The following is a 24,596-nucleotide window of genomic DNA, read 5'->3' as shown; positions in this document are numbered from 1 at the left end:
GCCATGATCATTTTTTTCGAAACGAAGTGAGAATTTATTCACATTGTCATTATGAAGGTTTTGTTTCTACAAATTAAATTCGATTCAATGTCTGCCTGCCTGCCCGTGTGTCACACGCACTTTTCTCAGAAATTGCTGTAGTGATTGACTCGAAATTTGGTGGAAAGGTAGAAGCTGTGAACGCCCATATCGGCAGTGAGTTACACCTTTCTACGTTGAGTTTAAGGGAAAGTCATCATACATGCAAAAGGTGGGTGTACATTTTTTTTCACCGAATATAGTCATGTTCGGTACCAAATGAAAGGTCTCGATTGGTATTTTGCGAAGCCAGTATTATCTTATAAAATTGTTGGAAAGGCGGGGAGTGCAGAGACTGGGAAGTGATAATTTATTTAATGGTGCCATCCTCAGAGTTATAATATAGTAATATATACTATATATTTTTCACCAAGGGGATAACTTTCCGCCTCTTGCTCTTCTTCCCACCATCTACAAGTTTTTCATTTCAGTTCTCTGCGCGAACATCTCAAAACATATTGATGTTCATAAATTGATAGCTAAGGAACAAAAAGGCAAAAGGCAAAAGGTTCCGGAGGCTGTAAAGAACAGCTTATAATGGGTATGGTAAAGCAGACTGTCCATCAAAAACGAAATATCTGAGCAACCTACACCAATTATGAATCAGCCTGGTTATTATCAGTGTTACGATTGTAGAAAATCAACCCGAATGTCGTTCTTCTCCTAAGAACAGTAATGAAGAATTGAAGCATGAAGCTGTCGGTATCCTTACAAACATTAGGAGAGATACTAATCAGGCGCGACATCTCCCACGGCAAATCTCTAAGCCCGCTGCGGTTGCAAGAAAAAGCGATAGTAAAAAAAAAAAAAAAAAACGGTGACAGGATGCAACCCTGGCAGGCTCCGCTTTGGAGCTAAAATTTATCTAAGATTTTGCTTCGATGCAGCACGTGACATTTTGTGCCATAATGTGTCGCTCTGATGATAGCTACGCCCCTCCTGCGTAGAGCACTCCAAATACACTCCCTATTCACGCTATCGAAAGCTTTCTCGAAATCGATGAAGAGCAGATACAGCGAAAATCTAAACTCCGTTTCCAAAATGATCCGTAGGATGTTGATATGATCAATATAGAAGTATCTGGAGCGGAAACCAGCCAACTTTCTGTCGATCAAGGTTTCGAGATTTTCTGTGATGCGTTCCAGGTTTATTTTTGCGATGCAACAGCAGGTCTCGGCTTTACTCCGTTTGAGTGCAATGAAGGCCGAAACGATTTATCTTAAAGAAACAATCCGTACCCGCATGTTACGGTGACTATCGACATCGACAGATTTTCGACCATATCCACAATTCCGCAGTTAGCCAAATCTTATGACGCCCCTTCGGGACTTGACCGACGACCTATAAAGCACCGGACAAAAGAGAATTTTTGATGGCAGTTCAATGCACATCGATACTCTCAGGCGGGTCACTCAGTACATCTGCCGTTCGATTAACAAGGTAGCGCCCCCTTTGTCGAGCAACAGCTGGACCATACAAGCGGTCGATGTTGAACTTAGCGGTTCGCAGCTCCCCAACCCTGCGAGAAATGATATACACAACACGAACCTAAGCGACCATCGAATGATGATTCCTTTTGAGGCCAATGTCAGCGCCTCTCCTGTTACGTACATCCAGGAGATAACTCCTAAATCTACTGATTACCGCGAAGTGATCGATCTCATTGCTCGTACGGTGTCGGCCAGTTGAAACTCAATTATGGTAGGCTCGGTGCTCGAACAATGTGCCACCAATGAGGAGGTGGTGGAAGTTGCAGAGATTCAAAAACCTCCAACCAATATCGTTGCGGTCTCCAAGACCGTGTTTTCCCATTACATGTCCGAGCAAGAATTTTACAGATTGCTAGTCCACAAATTTCTATCCCTTTTAGTCGCCACTGACGACAAGCAGTGTAGACTTTGAGTGTATTCGTAACCCCAACTCACAGGGCAACTATTTGTCACAGTTTAATTATATATATATATTGAAAACAAAGACCAGAAATACGATACATTCTTTTCCAAGGTTTGCAACGCCATCTGAAACCACTGCAAATTTTTAATGAATACCGAAATTCATATGGGGCGAAGTTTGGCAGACTACACTTTTCTTTGGAGGACGAACCGTATGAAGGTCGCCCCTAATCTTCGACTTTTGCATGTAGCCCTAGTGAAAACTAAAATAAATAAAGATCCAAGATTGATCTAAACTATGGTTGCTAATAAATTGAGCTTGAATCCCATGACTGTGTCACAAATATTTGATCATTATCTGGAATACACGAAAAAATCTCTTCGATAGGTCCCATGCATTTTAAATGACTTTCAAAAGGAAGCGCGCGTTCATTTCGCTAAATATTCCCTTGCAACATTTGAAAGGATACCTCTATCACCTTCGACAAAATCATTACAGGTGACGAAGTATGGCTCTATAAGTACGGTCCGTAAGCCAAACAGCAACCCATAGTATGGAGCCCAGAAAGAACCACTCCAACTGTCTGTATTTCACCAGGTTTAAAATTATAGCTGCTGGCTCCTCTGGTAATTGGTCAAACAGTAATAGCAAAGTGGTACGCAGAAACTTGCTTACGACAAGTTTTCAAAAATTTAATTCTACTCAAGTGAAAACAAGTCAGGAAACCGGAAGCTGGACGCTTCGGGTATGAAAGGTTTAGTGCATATATAAAAAATAAATGAGTGGACATCTGTTCAATTTGTACCTAGCACGTAAAATAAATAACTTTGTTCAGGCATCGATGAAATTCGTCCAGCTTCATATTACCCTTGTTCTTGCATCGTGTGATTTCTGGTTATTTCCAAAAATACAGAAAAAAAGCAGGCGTCTTTAGTTCTATAAGGGAATTATAAACCCAGCCAAAGCCGAAATTCAAAAGCTTCCAAGGAATCTTTTGAAACGTGGATCTACAAACTCAAAAACTGATAAGCATTTTTAAACACGGACAAGAATTACCATTCGTTTATTTTTTCACATAAATTTACGGAACTTTTGTTAGTCCCCTCGTATTATTGAAGTTTTCAGGTGGATTATACAATACAGTTCTTCCCAGCGATATTCAATTTACCTACATACATATAGGGCTCCTTCGCGCCGAGTAAAGAATAAATATTCAGATGCATATTATCAATATGTACTGTACGCACCAGTAAACGGTGATGGACACTGTCTGTTTGCATATGGTGAGCATGATAATTACGTCTTTAATATGTACATACGTCTCGTCAAAATCAGTTCCATCCGTTTTATATGTCAAAGGAGCAAATCGAGTTTGGGTAATAATAAATGATTAAACATAACAATATAAACTTTCACAAACACCTCAATCTAGTGGGAGGTGATGCAAGGGTAGAAATATGTTATGCTTCATTTCGCAGTCATGCCCCTTATGTTCAGTTTGTTGCAGATATAAAAGTCCCCCTTTCTTGGAGATCAATAAAAGGGCTACTCATTTTATAACTACGCTCTTGCTCATCATATCAATTTCGCAATTTCCGATAATCCTTCTACTCAGTGAAGATAAATAGCAAAATGCATATTCTTATCGTAATTTGTGAATCCAGAAGGGGAATTGACTTTTCCGGTTAAATTTCTTTAATATTGAAAAATTGCCATTATCAATAACGCTTACCGTTTGTTTCAATGCTGTTTGGTCAATTTCTTCAATTACCAATTTACCGCAAGCATATATATTTCTTGGTTGAGTTTCAAGTTTATCAGGTACACAATATTTGGTATCATTCCATATTGACTCAATATCCTTGTTATTTAAAAGCACTTCACAGTCAGATTGATGGTGAACGTCTACTATTATGTTTGTTGAGAGATCTTCCATTTCGTCATTTTTAGAACTTTGGTTGCTGTTGGTACTATTTCGATTCGATTCATTTATGCGTAAATTGATTCCATTGATAAAAGGGTTCTCTAAGCCGTTTCTATCATTGTTATTTTGACTTTGCATTTCATTATTTATCAGATGTGACTGTAATCTTCCACTATCAGGAGCTTGCTTTTCATCTTTTCTTTCATTATTCCTGTGTGTACAATCTTTGTCTGTAAGGCTGTGTGATTTTTCAGTAGAAAATTCATCCGATTTTTTTAGACAAAGGTAACGGTGCAATGTAGGAAAGCAATATTTTTCTTGGCTTTCAAGCCATTTTCGAAAAATCACAAATGAGATGTCCTGATATCGAATGTTAGGCTATAAAATTGAAAGAAAAATTAAATTAAGGAACATCAGTAAACCCTATGCGTGCTTCCAAACCACCAAACTATCCTTATTTCGTTTGATTTCCTTTATTCATGTATTTATACAAATTAGATTGTACTGCGCCGTAGGTCACATCGATTATCCTTTGGGCAAATTATAGAGTAAATATAAAGTTTTTTGAGTGCTTACTAAGAAGCAAATCTTAGATTCTAAACAATTTGAAATAGAACGTTATTAAGCTGCCGAAAAAAAGACAATGTTTTCGTTCGCCTTTTTGCATTTGATCGAAAACTCCCAGACTGCCATATATGGGAGCGATAAATGGCAGGTGACTATAATTGCCACTTGAAATCCCCGAAGAAACATTTATACTATTTTAAGCTTTTTATTACTTTCGCAGATTGCTATTCAAATTTTCTCATCACTCCTTCCACTTCCACCTCCGTCGCTAAGTAAATAGTTATTTCCAATCGATGTTAGCACACATCCACAACAAAGATTTTTTTTAATAGAGTACAAATCCTTGTTTTGTGGATCCCTGTTCGTTTCCCTGTCAGTCTGTTATTTTACTTCTAATTCAAAGATTCGACTTATAGATTTTTATTTGCGATTTAATAACGACTCGTCGAGCCAGCTACGAATACAGCAAGTTAATTTTGTAAATAGATAGGCGCGGACAAGCAGAACGCTTTCCGTGTTAGTTATATCCTTTTCTTCATCCCCTTTTCCTTTTTGGAAGAGTAAACTTCCGTAAAAATTCGTATTACGATGTGAGGGAATCGCGTCTATCAAGTGAATCGCATTTTGTCATACTGTTTTTTAGGTGTCCTCACCAGATACCAACCCTAACTTTGAATGTAACTGTTGAGCAATCAAACATTGATGCTTTGTTATAGGACAGACTGTTTACACATTAATTTTGAGAAACAAATTGAGGATATACTAAATTCTTCTATTAGAAGCTAAGAGACAACAAGTGACTGGATGGATTAATGGTTAGAGCACTAGGCTATCGCAATGATAAGTCGTGGCCCAAATCACAGAGAGATTTGTGACTAGAAGTCGAACTTCAGTCGATTCAGCCGCGAATGAGTACTTGTATCAAATCAGCAGAATAATAAGAAGAAACTAAAACATGTTCCCGAAGAGTATTTTATCAACTAGTGTCCAATGATGGCGAAAAATTATCGAGATTTCCGTACCAGAAATTTGTAGCATGCTCTATGTTGCAAAACGGTCTAAAAAATCGTGTTCAATAAGGTTTCGTATTACACAAGGCCTTAACAAAAGAAGTCGGGAAACCAGAAGCTGGACGCTTTAAGTATGAAAGGTTTCGTATTTCTTTATGTGAAGAACTTTGAATACATAACAGTTCCGAGTGTACATAGTTAGAAATTCAATTACGCACTATTTTTTAAAGAGCCCTTTACGTAAATAACTTGATCCGGAAATTTCTGTATTAATATTAGTCAACTTCATATGCATGGCAAATGCGAAGAAGTTCACCTAAAACAGATATAGGTATGAAGGGCTTTGTGTTCCCAATAGCCCACTCTTTGCTAAAAAGCCATTTATCTAGAAAGAACATAATTTATAATAGTCAACTTCACACTAACAGTGCAACATTATTAGCAATTACGAAGAAGTTCACCTAAAATAGATACGAAAACTTACTTTTATCTGGGACTTTAGAATATCACTCGTATGTCAATTATTCTTGGTAATTAAGTCGTCAACATTTTATTTACATGGCTTAAGATGCAGTAAACTCGCGCGAAATCGATAATTTTGAACTGCTCTAACTTTGACACTAATAGCCACAAAATTTTCCAGTACTATGCACGATTCTATCATCGTACTCCTAGGATGAACTTAAGGGAGTTTCATGGTCAATTTGAAAAAGCTGGTACCATACTGTTATTAAGTTTTTTGAGCAAATTTCGGAACCAGATATATTTTGGGGTCTAGATTTTATATAGGCACATCGCCCCGCATTTTTTCAGATTTTTGGGTTGGATAGTTTCCGAAAATGAGTCCTATCTCAATTTAAGTTTGCAAATGTTAACCTCCCGTCCACCCATTCTGCAATTTGCGCCGAAACTAAAAGCTATTTTGGAAATTGAATTGAGAACTTTCATTGATACCCCATACGGGTACATTGGTTGGAAAAAATTGTACATCCCCTTTGCATATATGGTGAACCCCTTTAAACTCCGCGTAAATTTATATCACTCATTATATGCGTTTTGGGGAAAAGTATGTGTGATAGACAGACAGACACTGAACCAATTTTAATGTTTTAAAAATTGCACGTCCGAAGGCAAATTGTAGTTGCTGGCTTAAGTTTCAGCAACGGTTACAAGAACGCTAAAAAGAAATTATATTTGTGGGCGGGGCGTCAGGTTACATCTCCTTTGCATATATGGTGAACCCCGTTGTGATAGACAGGCAGGCAGTGAACCAATTTTAATATTTTAAAAATTGCACATCTGAATGCAAATTGTGGTTGCTGGCTTAAGTTTCAGCAACGGTTACAAGAACGCTAAAACAAATTATATTTGTGGGCGGGGCGTCAGGTTGGGAACCAAGTCGCAAATCGTACTATGTGTAGCGTCGTTTGCAGTTTTGCTTGCAACCACAGTATAGCAAAGCAACAACAATCACTCATCACGCGGACTTTACACCTCAAGATTTTAGAATGTTATAAAGTTGCTAATTAGGTTGTATGGTTTGTGGCAAATATGTTGCAGCATGGTTGGCAACCTGGTTGCTCGTGTGTGCTTAGTATAATATAAAACAGCCTTAAAGGTCATATACTAGATTAGGATTATACGTACATAGATACACATCTGTGGATGTGTCGACTAGACCTAAGTAGAACATCTAAAGATAAAGTGATTCGCTGTGGTTTGGAAACCTACATAAAGTAAATTTAGTTATAGATAGCCCATTAAATACAATACCGACATAACTCGATAATTGCAGGCTAACATCTGATAGCTTCGATAACCCGAGAAGCGGGCAGATTGGTGCTCAAACAATACTACTGTCTATCAATTTGTCTTCAAACTACAAGCAAACAACATTCAAACTTGCTTTCAGTTCAATTATAACTACTTGAAAATTATCGGAGATTTGCAAGATCTTAATTTATCATACATAAGTGAATATTAAATTAAAGACCTAATTCGAGAAAACAATTGAAATACAAAGTTATTAATTTGATAGAATTGCAATTTGATTGATATAGAGCCAACATTTTGGTGGTAAGAAATTTTTTAATTGAAGCAAGTCTACCACTTTGCAGCTGTAGCCGTTATTGTATTTAATAAGCGTTGTATTCATAAGTTATTACCGATCCATATCGACATTCCAGAAAATCTTTTGGTAAATCCATTTCATATAAGTTATGAGCTTATCACTGCGAACCGAGCGAGCGCCAAACATCCAGGTATCGACTGCAAACACATTTTTGACAGCTGTTTGGTCCAATTAATAAAATTAAACACTTATTTCCATGGCACTTTTTCTTATATTTACCGTAGCCTTTGGAAGGTTTTCATTCACATTCATATATATTATATGCACTCCACTTTACCCGTTTTCCCTTTTTTTAAAACATCGGTGAGCAGGAAATAAAGCGTAAATGTTGGTTCGCGAGTGAGCTATTATTTTATTTAACATTCAACCGTGAGTTATTTGGCAACGAAGCGTAAACTCAATATGACCACACTCACGCTTATACATATATAAACACAAAATTTGCAAAAAGATCTCGCGAGGCTTACAAATTAGTAGTTACGTCGCTGAGCTTTAAACACTGTACAGAATATTAGCAATCACACTATCTCGACAACTTGTAAATTAGTTCCAGCCATCCCGCGCACCGCCGATGATCTAACACACAACTACACAATTGACAAAACACATAGCAGCATCGCTTCTCATCTGCATCTGTTTAGACTTTAGGAATATACAACCATGGATGCAAGTAACTGCGCGCCTCTCGCCCACAACAAAGCGTACGTATGTGACTTATTTATTGATCATGATCACTGGTTTGTTCATTCAGCAAGATTTTCCTGGGGAGAAATCTTGGCGTTGGCGACGATCGTGAAACATTACTTATACAATAAAAGATTTATCATGAAAGTCCCCAATTTATTCTAGAATAGGTCAAAAATTTTACATTCTTGAATAAAATCTTTAGTGCTATTTGCACACATGGTGTTGAAAGCCAGGTGTTGGTTGTGCCTTTTACACGTGTCTGAAAATATAACCCGCAGCAGTTCCGCTGATAGTCTATTCAGTATGACAAATTCAGTTTTTGAGAATTCCCTGACCTCAATCGCGACCAGGAGGAGGCGGGGGATCAGAAAGATAATTTGATAAGAATTGGTAGCAATAGTTGAGGTAATTAATAAAAGTAGTCAAATCACATCAAATTCGGTACTAAATATTTATCGCTCCTAAACTTAGTATTATGAAAGAATGCAATATGTAACCCTTCATAACAAGAATGAAAATAAAGCGGCGGTTCATGCAAATCTTCTCCAGACATGCACAAAACTGGTTATATTTATTCTACTCGTATACAATCTCCTGGTACGATATTTCGTCCACTTCAGCACAATCCTTTCATACTATGTTATTTTAGAGTGAAACAATTTCTCATTGAAATTCGTGAAAAGTTTCACAATTGTACATATGATTCGATCCGTAAAGGCCATTTGAGAGAGTTTTTTAACTGAATCATAAAATTAACGAAAATTTTATTACTGCTCGCATTTAAGAACGTACTGCACTAACTAGCCGGAAATGCATCTCACGAATGATGTGGTATCAGCAGTTGTAATTGCCCTAGATGTGAGAAATGCATTAAATTGGAAACTCATTAGGAAATCTGTCTGGTGTTCTAACTGATGTTCCGCCACTTTTGTCAACAGATCCAACAATTATGTGTTCCCCGCATTCAAAATTTTATAGCTGCTACAGAAGACACAGATCGACTCAACTCTTGCTTTCTCTCATTCCTCATCGCTACCGACAGAAAGATTGTACGCTATGCACCTTAACATCGACCGTCGATTGCTGCCCAGTGAAACAACCTGAGATGCGCACCAGCTCGTTACAAGTTCATTAAACAGACGAAATGAACTTGTCCAAGCGCTTGCCGACTATTACGAGTGTTGTAGAAACATCGAATCGAGCCAAGATCACCATCTATGCAACTATAAGCTTGGCTGTAGAACAACGATGTCCAAAGAAAGGCCCTCGGAAGGATTCTCTCTATTATAAGTGCTTCGCCGATAAAGCGCTGCCCAGTGGTAAATATGCAAGAATACTAAGTGGAACGTAAAGAAAGCAATCGCTTTTAGTCGAGCTGCGCCCTACAAGAAGTTCTACGAAAAACTAGGCACTTGTAATGGTAAGGTATGTATTGACTAACCAAAAACCTCAACCAACGCCGCTACCGTTGCTTGTGGAGAAGCATCGTCCCCATCTATGTCATCTTTATCGACCAAGACATCTACCGCATTTTGTGCTCGAAATACGATATAGTATATCGAATGGTAAGGCTCAGAAATAAGCAACAACAGCCACTTTCGAAACCAACGAGGCAAGTCATCTGACTTACCCATTGTTGACATTCCAAAACCAACAGGCGAAGTGAATTGCTACGTGTGATATTACCCATTAGCTTTAATGAAACTAACCTTGAAGCCGGTTTCCTCCGGGATAAACGCGACGGTCGAAATGGCGGTATATGGCACTGACTCCTGGAAGTGCCCTTCTGCCACTCCTCTTCTTTCGCGTCATGGGCTATTCTCACGGGTGGCATTCTACGCTAAGCGTTTTACACAGTGTTCTGTGCAGATGTTTTCCTACCCTCGTACAACAATATTTCTCTGACAATTGGTTTAAATTTGCAATGATTGTCTCAAGTAACACAACCTGCGGTTAAATCTGAATAAAATAGAGTTTCTATCGGCCGACCACAATAAGTTCGTCACTATAACTGCAGTGAAATCAGTCCACAGTCAGTGTTCACCTCTTTTTACAGTATAGACCATCCATATAATGGATCCAGGACCACATCAACACTACTGGTTTGCCCACATTTTTTTATTTTTAATGAGAGTGCGCTTCAGTTTCATTATCATCACACATGATGTTGTGCAAGTGATAAGCCTTCAGTAGTGGAGACAAGCACAAAGGCGAAAACAACATAACCATCATGGCTGCTAGGAATTTTTTCCATTACACCGCTAGCAATTTTTTCCATTGCACCGCTAACAATTTTTTCTTTCATTGAATAGGAAGGTTGAACCGGATCATCATCCTGCGGATTAGCAATGTATAGCTAAAAATAAGTTGGCTCAACAAATATAATACGAGGCTAAAGATTAGATTCGAATCCTCCTTTTAAAATTTTCTTCTCATACACAAATGGTGGTAAGTAGTGCATATAAATTCCTTCTATAATATTTCAGGATATTGAGCAAAGCCAGTCAATTGACAGATGAAGTCAACAAATGTGTAGTTGCTAAAATTAATTCATGTTTATTGCATCTGATTTCTTCTCACTCGCGGTCTTATCAATAGTATTGTATCACGAGTATTCTTGCTATTCCTGCCAGTATTCTTCCCCATTCCGGGGTGGACGAGTCTGAGGAGAATGTTATGCCGGCTCGACTATTATCCTTTTTTTTAGTCAAACTTCTTTTCTATTCCCCTCTCCTCAAACCTGCGTTATATTAGGTTGTTGCAAATGAAATGTCGGATTTTTCAATGAAGTGAAGTTAGTTATGATTTTAATGTTTAAAACTGCCGCAAGGTGACTCTGGTGGTATGGGATAATTGAGTATAAATAGTCGTTTGTTCGATCAAGGAGTCATTTCAGTTTCAATCGTCATTGAAGTTCCAAGTAAAACTCAAAGAAAAAAGCATGAAAGGGAGTCAAAAACGTCTACTTTTTCTATATGAATTTAAACTTGGTCACAACGCAGCGGAGGCAACCAGAAACATTTGCAGAGCATTTGGAGCTGACGCAGCAAACGAACGAACGACACAGCGGTGGTTCGAAAAATTCCGATCAGGCGACATGACCCTCCAAAGTGAACTTCGTGGACACCCAGGACCATCGATCGACAACGACGAGTTGCGTTTGATAGTGGAATCTGATCCCCGATCATCGATTCGTGACATTGCAGAGAAAATAGGCGTACACTATTCGACAGTATCTCGGCACTTACAGCAGCTTGGAAAGGTGAAGAAGCTTAAGTGGGTTCCGCATGAACTCAACGAGCAAAACATGGCGCTGCGAATGGAAATATCCAGTTCTCTACTCAACCGCAACAGGAACAATCCCTTTTTGCGCAGAATAGTGACATGCGATGAAAAGTGGATATTGTACGACAACCGTCGCAGATCAGCGCAATGGCTAGATGCCGATCAGCCTCCACAACACATGCCAAAACCGAGCCTTCACCCGAAGAAGGTAATGGTAACTGTTTGGTGGTCTGCATCTGGAATTATTCATTATTCGTTTTTGGAGCGTGGTGAAACAATTAATGCAGAGAAATATTGTGCCCAACTTGATGAAATGCACGAGAAATTACGTGTTCAGCGGCCTAGATTGGTCAACAGAGATGGAGTGATACTGCTCAATGATAACGCCCGACCTCATGTTTCCAGAATGACGGTCCAAAAATTAAATGAATTACGATATGAGACTCTTCCTCATCCACCATATTCACCCGACCTCTCGCCAACCGACTACCACTTTTTTAAGCATTTGGATCACTTTTTGGCGGGGAAACAATTCAGCAATGAAGTAGCTGTCAAAAGTGCCTTTGAAGAATTTCTTAGCTCTAGAAACCCAGACTTGTACGGAACTGGAATAAATGCCCTTGTATCTCGTTGGGAGAAGTGCATTGAAGCTGCTGGTTCTTATTTTGACTAATAAAATTAATTTTCATAAAAGTTATAGTTTTTTGAAATTTTACTCAAATATCCGACATTTCATTTGCAACAACCTAATATATATATATATATATATACATTGGTCCGATAATATTTATATTGAGGCTGCATAACTGGCCTTTCAGCAACGAAACTTAAACCGACCTTGATAAATTATAGACACAGTCTCGACACAATACATGCCAAACAATTTCCTCAGGTATCTTGAATATCATCGCGCATCGCATGGATAAGGGATTATTTTATAAAAGATAAAGATGGTGCAATTGCCTACAATCAGCCGAAAGAATAACTATCCCAGATGTTTTCATTGTGTAGGCGGCATGTGCGGATGTACCTTACCTATGTATGCCGTAGCATGACAGACACGATGTGTGTTTAAGATATTACATTTTCAAGGAGAATATTTTGCTCCAGCCGCTGCCTGACGGAACACTTCGGGCAAGGTAATTATTCTCACAGCGGCGTAGGCGGTCATCACAAAATTTTCGAGAAAAATACTTTACGTTATCGAAATTTCCCTCCCATGTCGTGTCACTTAATGTAAACACACCAATATCTTAACCCGTCTGAATCGACCCGTGCTATGGGGCTCTGATATAGATCAAATTTAGGACTTCATTTAGTCGATTTTAACAAATCTGATCCTTTAGGCTTTCTTAGGGGCAGAACAATTCAGGCACCTTATTATGTTAAATAAAGAAGGGCTAAAATGTATTAGCTTGGTGATGTAAGAGCTGCAACATATCTATAAAGTGAATTAAAGTGGGTAGAACAAATTGGAAATCGGAAGTTGGGGGAATGCGGGCCTAGAGGGCTTTTCTTGTTTGTTTATGAAAAAAATGGAAGATGTCTTAAAGTAAGCAAACAACCAGACAAGTTATTGCTTTCTATATTTTACATGAATAGAAGTGTGCTTCGTGTTTGCTTCACGATTGGGAAATAATGATGTGAAAATATAGAGCATTGCTCATCTAGATCTTGACTCTACTAAAATCATTAACGCTAATTTTCTCTGCTTAAAAACCATTGCGATTACTCGCCGAGACTCTTCGCTTCGAAAGCTTTCCAAATTCCAAACAAGATAGCTTATTCTAATCAATTGGATAGTAGATTGTTTTGAAGTGAAAACGTCAGGATAAAGCAAAAAGTATGCTTTGTCTATATTTTTTGGATTCACTAGAATTTCAACTGCATATACATACATATCTCATTTACATAGTCACACGCTCCCATTAATTGAAACGCAAAGATATAATACGATGCGGATATAGAAATGTATACATTGTTATAGCCTACGCGCATGCGCTAAGAACTGACAGGTTATCTGATTCTATTTTTACTCAGAGCGCAATCGCAAATGTACATAGATATTGTTCAACGCCATATCTAAATGAGTACATCGATATATGAAGCATGTCAATACTACTTCATCATATGGTAATGTTAGCAATGTCAACTAAATTACAGCAAAAGCCTATATCACTGCCATTTCTTAACTGTAAATCCATACATAGGCGAACGCATTAATGATCCCCATGTTTTACTAAAGCTTAGATACAGTTTTGCATATTAAAAAAGATTGTCGGCAAGATTGGTTAACAATAATAGATGGTTCTTCGACAGCACATTACACTTTTTTATTAACAGCACTATCACATACGTTCACAGCAGGTAATTGTGGTGGCACGGTCGAAATTGAAACCGACTTAAACCATGTCAATATGAACTAAACTAACGCTTAAACCGATATGAAAGTTGGCTGGCGTCGCTGGTTGAAGTTAGGAACCCCGGGAAAAGCAGAACAATTACAGAGTTGGGTATCAACTGTGGACGATAAATGAGTTCAGATTTGGATACTCAAGTATCATAGATATCAGCGCGATTCCAAGTCAATATGGGGACGGAACCGGAATGTGTTTTTTAAGGGAACGAGTGGAATGAAATACTTTCTCATTTTGGAGGAAATTAGAGAATTGATTTAGGCCCATACATATGTGTATTATTCAATATGCATTTCGATATCTTCAGAACTTTAGTACGAGTTGTGGAAAAGCCAATCTGCACAATCTTAGTTGTAGCTAATTTTTTGGTCAATGTACGAAGGAAACAAAGTTACGAGTACATACGGTACATAGTTTTGTGGGCGGCAAATAAAAAAAAATTATAATAGGACAATATTAATTTTTTTCAATCAAAAGGAGCATAGACGAAAAAATTCAATGAAATCTACGATATCAATTTCGATGAAATTAGCAGCTTCCCACAACCTAATTTAATTGTAAGTATACTTAAGCTAGCAATTCATGTGTATTTCCACAATTTTTTACCGGGTACTGCGATGGTCTGGCAACCCATCCACTCCATGTCAAGAAACCTGGAACATTTGCCTCGGAATTGGACGGATAGACGACGACGACCAAGCAAACGTGGAATGTACGCTCCCTGAACAAACCAGGGGGCCGCGAAAACCATCCTTCAACAGATTGAGATTTACAAATTGAGCATGATTGCAGTCCAGAAAACAGATTCGATTGGTAACGAAATAAGTGATATGAATTCACACACAATTTTCAAAAGTGGCAAACCATCGGGTCAAAAGGAGTTAGGAGTTACATTTATAGTGAGTAAACAGTTCAAACCGCACGTCATCAACTTCAAACCTATCAACGAAAGGCTATGTACGATTTGCATCAGGCATCGTTTTTTCAACCTCTGGCGCATCACCGTGCACGCCCCGACTGAAGCCAAGGAAGATGCAGAGAGGGACGAGTTCTATGCACGCCCGAAGACACTATTTGACTCACTCCCAACAAACGATGTCAATATACTGGAGGATATGAATGTGAAAATCGGAAACGAGAGCTGGCATCGGTAAACTACTGGAAGACACAGCCTTCATGAGGGGTGCAATCATAACAACTAACGATTAATTGACTTCGCCAGCAGTAGAGAGCCGGAAATCACCAGACGCATATACCGTCAACCAAATTGACCACGTCCTCATTGGTAAAATATAGGCGTCCATTGTACTGAATGTAGGATTCTATCGAGGAACAAACTGACATTCAGACTAACACTTGTTGAAAGCAACATATCGGTGCATAAGCCTTTCAGCAAGAAGAGCTGTCACTTGCCGCCCTTCAACAGATATTCGAAGTAATAATACAAAGTGCTTCAAAGAAAATGCCAATATTAATTTTGTGCATGCATCGTTCACCCCATGCTTGGTGCTTCATACTTTTACGGCAAAATTTTCAGACGTTTCTAAGGAAATTAGATACGGCAGATGTGGTAATAGAACCACAATAAATCGACTTCATTCAAGAAAAGTCAGGAGATTTCTCCTAAAAGATTGAGAGTAATCGTATTGAAATGAAAGTATTCCTTTATTGCCGAATTTTTACAACAAAATTCGATTTCTGAATCACAGTGCATACTTTTACTTGTAGTCCAAGAAATATGTTTTTCAGTTATCTTTACTTTTGATTAATATATGTTAATACTCCATTGCACTTTCTACTTTTGATACAATAATCCTTTGATGAAGTTTGCTTCATATTTCAATGTATTTCTAAAATACTTTATGTAAAATAGTCTATCTCAACATGTAATATCATAAAAAAGCCAAAGTACAAAAACTCACCAGCAATTCCAAGCATATTCCATGGCAGGTCAGCTCACAATCCAGACATTTGAATGCAGAGATTTCTTTAGTAAGTATATCGTGACATAATTGGCATCGTTTTCCGTCGTAAAACAGCTGCGGACGGAATTTGTGTTCCGTTAATTTGAAACGCCTTTCTGGAGGTTCACCATTGCGGAAATTACTTTCTTTCATTTTTTCGTTAAAATTCAAACAATTTTCATTGTTTCCTGCCCATGTTTCATTACGTGTTCTACGGGAATTGATGGAAGAAGTGTTTTGACCAAGCGAAGATACAATCGATTCTAATTCTAAGTCGTTGTTACAAGTGAATTTGCTTCTATTTTCATCATTTTCACTAGCTCGAAGAGTTCCCGAAAAATCGTTGAAAAGAATTTCATCATAGTTGCTAGGATTTTCTTCTCGATTATTAAGCGAATTGTTTGTTTCGTCAGACCTCCCTTGTCGACAGTTTCTCGGTAAATTGTCCTCTTTTCTCACATTATTTGAATGTGAAGCAATTACTCTTTTCTTCGAATTGCCATCAATTGCAGGGATATTGGACGTGTCTAATTTTTGGGAGCATATTTTACCCTTATAATTCCGTTGGGATAAAATTTCATTATTCTCATTACTTTCGCTAAGTAACTCCTGGTTGTTTGACTGTTCGAGAAGAGTTGAAGTCGATAGTCCCGAAATAGTTTTTCCACTGATATATTTCCTTGTTCGTTCAAATGAGCAAGAAAAAGGCTTTTTACTTTTTCCATTCTTGACCAGAATACTTTGAACAGGTTCTCCTTTTCTTGATGTTTCCTCGTTTGCAGTCACGTCATTATTTTGTCCAGCACATAATAGAGAATTATGCTCCTGGTGATCCAGCTGAAAAAAAAACATAAATACATCTGGTTAAAGTATATTATCACAAATTAAAATTATCATCCTAACTGATTGAACATTTTTATTGGCAATTATTAAGATATTTCGGCTTAAAATTTAATAATAGACAATATCTTGTCGCCTTTATTTTTCACATTGCTAAGGTAACTTGGTAAGGTAGCGATAAGTCTGTACTAAATTACTCTTAAAATTGGAGCAGTTGAGTGAGTGAAGAATTTCATAAAACACTCAAGGAGCACAATATTTTCTCAAGCCAAGGCAAATAATGAAAATCAATAGCGCTGAGAAGTTATAAGGTATCTTTGTACCTCAGTTGAGAAACCACTAAAGCCGCACCACAAGCTAAAATTAATGATAATGACAAAAACTAGTTCTTAACGGCGATCAATTCATTTACAAACAATCGATCTGTGCACATCGCACTTAGATATATGAGCGTTATATTTACATGTATTCAGTTTTTAAATAGTATTGTTTTAGAGACTGAATTTATAACATAATAATTAAAAACTTTAATGTGGGGAATAGTGAGTCACTTGTGCCAACGTATGATATCATAGGCATCGGGAATTTGTTTACGTTATAACACGCACTTCTTACCAGCCAGTTTGTATAATACCTTGGGCACTCGTTAACCTATAGATTTGGGTTTATTGCCATAATAACATCGATTTTTGCATGGCAGCTTATCTTGTATCGGCCAATTCCAAACGTACCTTCGGGATGCACGATTTTTGGTGAGCGAATCGGGCATGAAGCCAAGCTGTATAGGGTGGAGTAATTGCGAAACGTCATAGTTAATACAAGGTAATACAATGATATTGGGAGTGTATCTAGGCTTTCATAAAAAACTCCTCCATACTGATTATGTAGGCTGCAGTTTCAATTATAATATAAGGCTTTAGTCAGTCGCAGTAGAAACCTTACACGATCGAGCGTACTCCACCTATGAGAATTATAGTTTTGATTCCCTCCAAAATTGTAGGAAGCTTACCAAACTGAACTTTTTAGACAAACAAGTTGGTGAAAATGATGGTAAGGGATGTTATTTACCACGACATGAGGAGTACAGAGCCAGAACTGTCTAGTACACAGACGGTCAATCTCTCAATTAGCAAATGGAAAACTAAGCATACCATCTGAAAAAATAGCGACCGTTAAGGTCTTTTTCTTCGGCCTTGTCCTGTTCAGATGCAGAATCGGTTTGTTTTCAGCAGTTTCGACATTTTGCTTGGTCAAACGCCTGATCTGGATAGAGTGGCGAAGTTCTCATATGACAATCCAGTCTATCAAGTCATCGTTTTTCCCCCTGCCTTTTGGTAGCTTCCCATCTTCTTTGATGTTCAGACCAATCTTGGCAAGTCAATGTTCTCGTCAGTGCGAAATACATGAAGACGACTCTCTCTGGCAAAGGCCATTCATTCCTTTCTACAGTTGGCCAACATTCACAACCATAGAGGGAGACAGGGGGTAGATTTTCAATTTGAGATGTTCGTTGATCGACGTGATCATAAAAAATGGCATCAGTTTAAGACCATGTTACATGAGGCGATCATTCCATTTTTGAACAACTTGCTCGAGATCGCCTCTCCCGTGTAACCGTGTAGCAGCGTGCATTGCATCAGTAGTTCCGCAGTTCTTGGGAATTCCGGTTTAATTTACTATTACTTCAACGATGTCGTCAATACGTTTGTCGAGAATGCGTTTAAACATCGCAGTAGTATAAGCTAGCAACCAGTTCGCATGGTATCATTTCTTCCTAAATTGAATACCGCTGAAATAACGTACATATAAATACGTTATATCCATCTGAATTGGATACTACTCGCAAATCTCAATAGCATATACATATATGCATATACTATATGTTGATTTCAAGTAATTGATGCTGATGTACAAACAACAACAAAAAAAAAACAAAAATAGGAAAAATAAATGCGGTCTCCGTTCATATGAACCCACTTTATTGTAGTATTGATGTATTAATTTATGAAGATATCATACACAACTTAGAATGCAATCAATTCATATCAAATACGAAACTTCTATAACTTTGGTAAAAATGGTTGGATTCCCTTCAAGCATTCCAGAATTATCTATGTATTATCGGTTATATTGACGTCAAGATCTGTACTTCTAGGATGAAGTGGGAGTTTTGGAAAATTTCTAAAATATGGTAATATACCATTATTAACCCCCGCTTTCCTTGGATTCCCGCCTATCATTCGTACATCATTTTAACCGCAATTATTTGTACATCAATTAGTGGTTCGCAAACTCCCCTGCCAACAATTCCATCTTTACCCTGAAGCTTTTGTATTCAATGAGTAGGCAGTAATTTTTTAAGTAATATTTATTCAATCCTTATCGAAAAAATTCACAATCCATTTTTAAGTGCTTTCCACTGGAACTAATGAGCTGACTGATTTTGTTACTCAATATCTAATAGATCCTCAGTTGACGAAATATTAATTAAAAGAATATTTGGGATGAGAAAAAGAAAGCCGTTTTCAATTAAAAGGAAAATTCTAAATTGTTTTAAATTTACACTGATTTACACGATTGAAATATAACCTTATTGGGAAAATAAAAATTCACTATACATTTTTAGAACGAATTTGTATAGGTTCTTAAGACTAAATATGATGAAAGAAAAATTTCAGCAAATATGCATGTTGTCGGATATGATACTGCTTTCTGATCATGATCGCACTGAAATACTATTTAACACAACATCTCTTCCCGTTTTCCTATATCAAGCACTTTCAAATTTATCTGACCAACAAACGATAATTTCAAACTATTGAACTAAATCGAACCAAAATTCAAAATCTTCTCCATTACATTAAGTAGCAAGGTCATTAACCTAATTCGAGTATTCTCTATAGATAGAATACTTTCATATGGTTCAGGCAATATGTTTTTTGTCGGAAGATCGTCAGTTAGAATTGGATTTCGTATTGAAAGCGCTTTGTTGCTGTATTTAAGAACTGTCTAATGTATATATGAAATTATTGCCATTGAAGTAGATACGCACGTAGAAAGTACAAACGCGCACCACTGCAAATAAAAGGAAATCCACTTCTACTTGTACATTCCACAAAATATTTCTTCAAGTGGAATGGAAATAATTTATTAAGGATCTTTTTCGTTATCAAATTCGTATTTTTTCTGACTGGATAATTCATAAATGAGTATGTGTACTGTGGTGCGACTAAACTGCTAGAATGCTTGCTAGGAAGCTTAATCAGCATTCATAGCCATAGGAATCAAGATGTAAATGCATTTGCATTTAAAATAATATAAAATACTAGCCAACGAGTTCGCTATACACCAGCTTATCTTCTCTTTTTTCTTTCGCTTCTGCTAAGTTTGGTAGCGGGGTCAGCTCATTTAAATCGGGTTCGTGGGGTATAAGGTTGGCCCGAGATGTTCAATCTTATAATATGATTACCATCGAGGACACCCCTTTCGCTCATTTAATCATTCTAAAAAAAATCGGAAAACATCGAAGCGGGAGTGGGTTGTACATCTAGAGGTTAAGGATCGATTTTAGTTTTTGATATTAATGATATAGCACAGACAGCACTTTAATGAAAATGGTTAAACTTTCTGCGCCTAAAAATATAACACTTTCCGTTCTCATAGCATATAAGATGGAATTATTAACTGCTAACCAAATTTACACTTCATTTCTGATGAAATTGTAAAAATATCTTCACCTTGTAAAAGTCGACATTATGATGATGCGAATAATGCATTTTTATGGTGCTACCTCAAGTATATAGTATTTTTCATTTTTGCTTTTGAATATTGGTTTTGTAATAAAATATGGCCTACGTGCTAAGTGCGAACTGAAACACTTGATGTACTTGGATGGCATCAAGCTGTATGTTGGTACTGGCGGCCATCTTAGAAGTCTGCTACGAATAATAGACATATTCAGCGGTGATATTCGGATGGAGTTTGGATTATACAAGTGTCGAATCCAAGCCATCTGCAAAGGTCATCACGAGCCGCATCTCGGATACAGCATTGGTGACCTCAATATCGAAACTGTGACCGAGACAGACTTCTACAAGTACCTGGGAATTCTGCAAGGAACCCATGCTCGAGTTGGTGATCTGAAGGATGCTCTGCCGTCCGAATTCCTGCGATGTGTAAAGCTGGTACTGAAATCTCATCTCTCGGGGGAAGAATAAAATAAACGCATTGAATGTATATGCTATCCTTTCACTGGCTTATGCATTCGGTATATTGCCGTGGACGAAGACCGAACTGAACAACGTCCAGCGGCGAATACGGACAACTATCTCCAAATTCCGAGGGCATCATCCAAATTCTGCCGTGGAGCAGATGAACCAGGGGGCGTCGTTGACGTGGCGGCACAACATCATCGCCAAGTCGACTCGCTGCGCGCTTACTTCTACAGTAAAGAACAGGCGAGTCCCTTGCATGCAGACTATGGGCTCACTCCACTTAACTTGAAGGATCAATCTTTCAATCCTCTAAGTGGGGTGAAGTCGAACCAAGAGCGGATCGATGAATTGAAATCGAAGGCAATGCACGGTAAACACGTGAAATGTCTTTGGCAGTCATTTGTCGAACAGATGACTGTGTGTTGGGGAGCTCTTTGCTGAGACGGAGGAGTTCATGTTTGCCATTCAGGACGGCGTGTTCGCCACACGAGCTTATAAAAAGCTCATCATGAAAGAACGGGTGGGGAACGATCAGTGCAGAATATGTGGTTCGGCGTTAGAGACGTTGGACCATCCCATTTCTGGCTGTACTATTATGGCACCGGGGCAATACATCACCACGCATAATGTTGTTTGTAAGGTTATCCATCAAAACCTTGCATACAAGCATGGGCTGATCACGGGAACATGTCCGGTTTACCGATATGAGCCGCAAGCAGTACTTGGTAGTTCTGCTTGCGGCATGTATTGAGACCGGAAAGTTCTGACTGATCGCCATACTCTACATACCAAGCCTGACATACTGTCAGTTGACAAGACGGGTCGCTCCGCGTATATAATTGATGTTGCAATATCGAACGGAAATGCCTAGAGGAGAAGGTGAATTATGAGCCACTGGCTCGGGAAATGAAAGAAATTTGGCGTCTCGAGCGGGTGGTTGTAGTTCCCATAATATCACCAGCTACAGGTATTGTACCTAAATCCCTCCTGGGAGTTTCGCACAGTCTGGTTCAAACCATGCAGAAGTACCCCATTCTGCAGACGTGCTCGATGTTGCGGGGAGTTCTCGACGGATTCCCCCATTGAACTACCACCGGCCACCACCAGCGCCCCTTTAGTTTTTAATTAGGTAGGATCGCCCGAGCCTAAATGATTGACACTTTGTGCTAGTATTAGGTCAAATCCGACATCTGCCGAGATTCTGATAACTCGGAAATAATAATAATAATCGATGGCGTAACAATCCATATTGAATCAGGGCCTTGAAGTGTCTTAGAGCACTTCATTCAACACCGTAACGGTACACTACTACTATAGATTATTACCCTGAATTGTCTCAGGTACTCATTCAAACCTGAATCGACTGGTATCCGACGTCCAGTCACGATAACAATTTCTTCTGCCACCAGAGAGATTTGAACCGCGACCTTTCTTTACGGCAGCCTAAGGCTCTAACCACTTGAGCCATCCAGACCAGTCAATATTACAAGCACTAAAAAAAGAACAAATACATACCGAGAATTGCTCTAAACACTTCTTTCAGCGTTGCATATTCAAAGACAACTATCTTTTGCTTCCATGCATATTTCTGCATCAAATTAATTTTGGGATGACGTCATATTGTGACGAAAATGAAATCATGCTGTACTACAACGTTGGGCCAAGCAAAATATGAAGGAAGCCGTTGAAACCACTGGAAATTCATAACATTATTCCAACCGTGAAATTATTTAAACTCTCTTTAGTGACGTAGGGTTGCATTCCTAGCAAAGATGTAGAAGAGTTGGCGTTTATTGAAAACACCACGGATACAAATCAATAATTGCAAAATAATGCCAAGAAATTCGCGTTCGTAAGTGATAATAAATTAAAATTTAAGTTTTATCAGGGCAACGGCCTAAAGCATGAAATGCATATGGCGAAGATGTGGCTTCTTCATAATTGTATCAAGGTATTGGACACTCCTGCTCAAAATTCAGATTCCAGAACTCCATATCAAATTTATGGGCTAATTTGAAAAAATAGGTAGCTGAAAGACATCCAAACAACAGCGATTAACTAAAAACCATAATTATGAACGAATCGCATAAAATGCCAACGGATTACGTTGTCAGGGTGTGCGAAGAAGACTACACTCCATTCCAGACGGAGTACGAGGATATACAAAATATATTTTTTTTTCAAATTAACTATTTCGAATATTTCGAAAACCACAAGAAAGGTGTGTCAATTGTGGAACCACATTCTACCTTAGTTTTATTAACGGGCTGCAAAGCCAAAAGGAGATTGATAATAACTATTAATCCAGTTTGGTAAGTAATAAAACTGAACTGTTAGTATTACGCAATCGATTCTTTTCGGAACCCACTAGATGAGAGCAGAAATTACTTGTTCCATTAATATATTGCTTAAATTATTATATTGCGCACTCAAAGCAAAGTAAACATTTCCCCCAAAATTGTTTTCACTGACACTATTATTTTAACATATATGTTAGCAGTTAAGATGATAGAAGCTACCATCCTTTATAAATGAAAAATTGGAGATTTCAATTCACTAGGAATCACGAAAATTTAACTTACATTTCGATTATTTTCACATTTCTTTTTTTTCTTTGACGATCGAAAACAATACCAGGGCATATTGCATTGCAGTTCCGTGGTCTCAGTAAGAGTCTGTACTGCACAAGATGTATTCGATTTGTAATTCGTTAGCAGTCCAACTTTAAGCAAACTGATGATCAACCCGCATGAAATTGTCTCTAATCTGGCATCGAATTCAAGTGAATAAAATTTATAACAAAGAGGAAGTGCGCACAGCAAGACAGTATTTTACTAATCGATAATACATTCATTTTCAAACTGATCACGCGTGCCCACTTTTCGATCATTTCAGATCATTCACAAATCCTCCCTATCCCAGAATATGTTTGATTGTATAGTTGCCATCACAAAAGAAACCGCATAAACACCCCCAACACTCGTTCCACACGCCTCGAGTACTGAATGTACACTAAACTGCACTTATGCTTCGATATCTTTCGTCGGCGGCTGGCAAATCCACGAACCTTCGTGCGTAGCAGACCAACCAGTCGAACATTGACTTCTTAAATGATTATTAATCTGACGTCGTAAAGAACTAGATGAAACGCAAGCATAAGTCAATTAAGTTATTCTTAATCATGAGTTTCTCTTTTTCATTGCTAAACTGCCAGTGCGCAGGATTAGGCCCAGTGTGCTCTTCTCCAGTTAAAATCATCCGGGCAACCGGAAGTTATGCGTTTCGGGCATAAGTAAAGTTTTCGGGTAAGTCGTAACAAATTCTAAATACATGTTGTTTCAATTAATTTTCGAATAGTCCTAATATAGTAACATGAAGGATGATATAATATAATTTTCTAACAGAAATTATTCGATTTCAATATACATATATGTGTATTTGTAGCTCCGAAATTATTTCTCAAACTTCGATAAATATTGAATTGCTTCAAGAAATCAGAATATGACTTTTCTACAAAATAAAAGGGAAAGCAAATGATTAAACGTAGAAATTAGAAATTTATTATTTATTCAGTTTCGCAGATCAA

General features: G+C 38.0%; 1 protein-coding gene across 12 annotated transcripts in view; it reads right to left on the bottom strand.

Moving 5' to 3' along the window:
- Positions 1–24,124, bottom strand: part of LOC119658310 (tensin) — a 62,257-nt gene extending 38,133 nt beyond the window's left edge. For 5 of the 12 annotated variants that reach the window (XM_038065619.1, XM_038065623.1, XM_038065625.1 and 2 more), the window contains exons 1-3: positions 24,038–24,124; positions 15,915–16,793; positions 3,704–4,273 (exon numbers count right to left, since the gene is read on the bottom strand). In XM_038065619.1, the coding sequence (XP_037921547.1) occupies positions 3,704–4,273; positions 15,915–16,793; positions 24,038–24,109 (1,521 nt within the window). In that variant the 5' untranslated portion in view covers positions 24,110–24,124. Of the gene's footprint in view, positions 1–3,703; positions 4,274–4,336; positions 4,524–7,637; positions 7,762–7,822; positions 8,382–15,914; positions 16,794–16,993; positions 17,048–23,592; positions 24,016–24,037 lie in introns of those variants that run through there. The other 7 variants (XM_038065624.1, XM_038065621.1, XM_038065622.1 and 4 more) reach the window with 7 other exon arrangements.
- Between the last annotated feature and the right edge of the window lie 472 nt (positions 24,125–24,596).

This window comes from Hermetia illucens, chromosome 5 (assembly GCF_905115235.1).
Source record: "Hermetia illucens chromosome 5, iHerIll2.2.curated.20191125, whole genome shotgun sequence".
Lineage (NCBI taxonomy): Eukaryota > Metazoa > Arthropoda > Insecta > Diptera > Stratiomyidae > Hermetia > Hermetia illucens.
The sequence above is the reverse complement of the archived record's forward strand: the minus strand, read 5'-3'. Positions and strand labels throughout refer to the sequence as shown.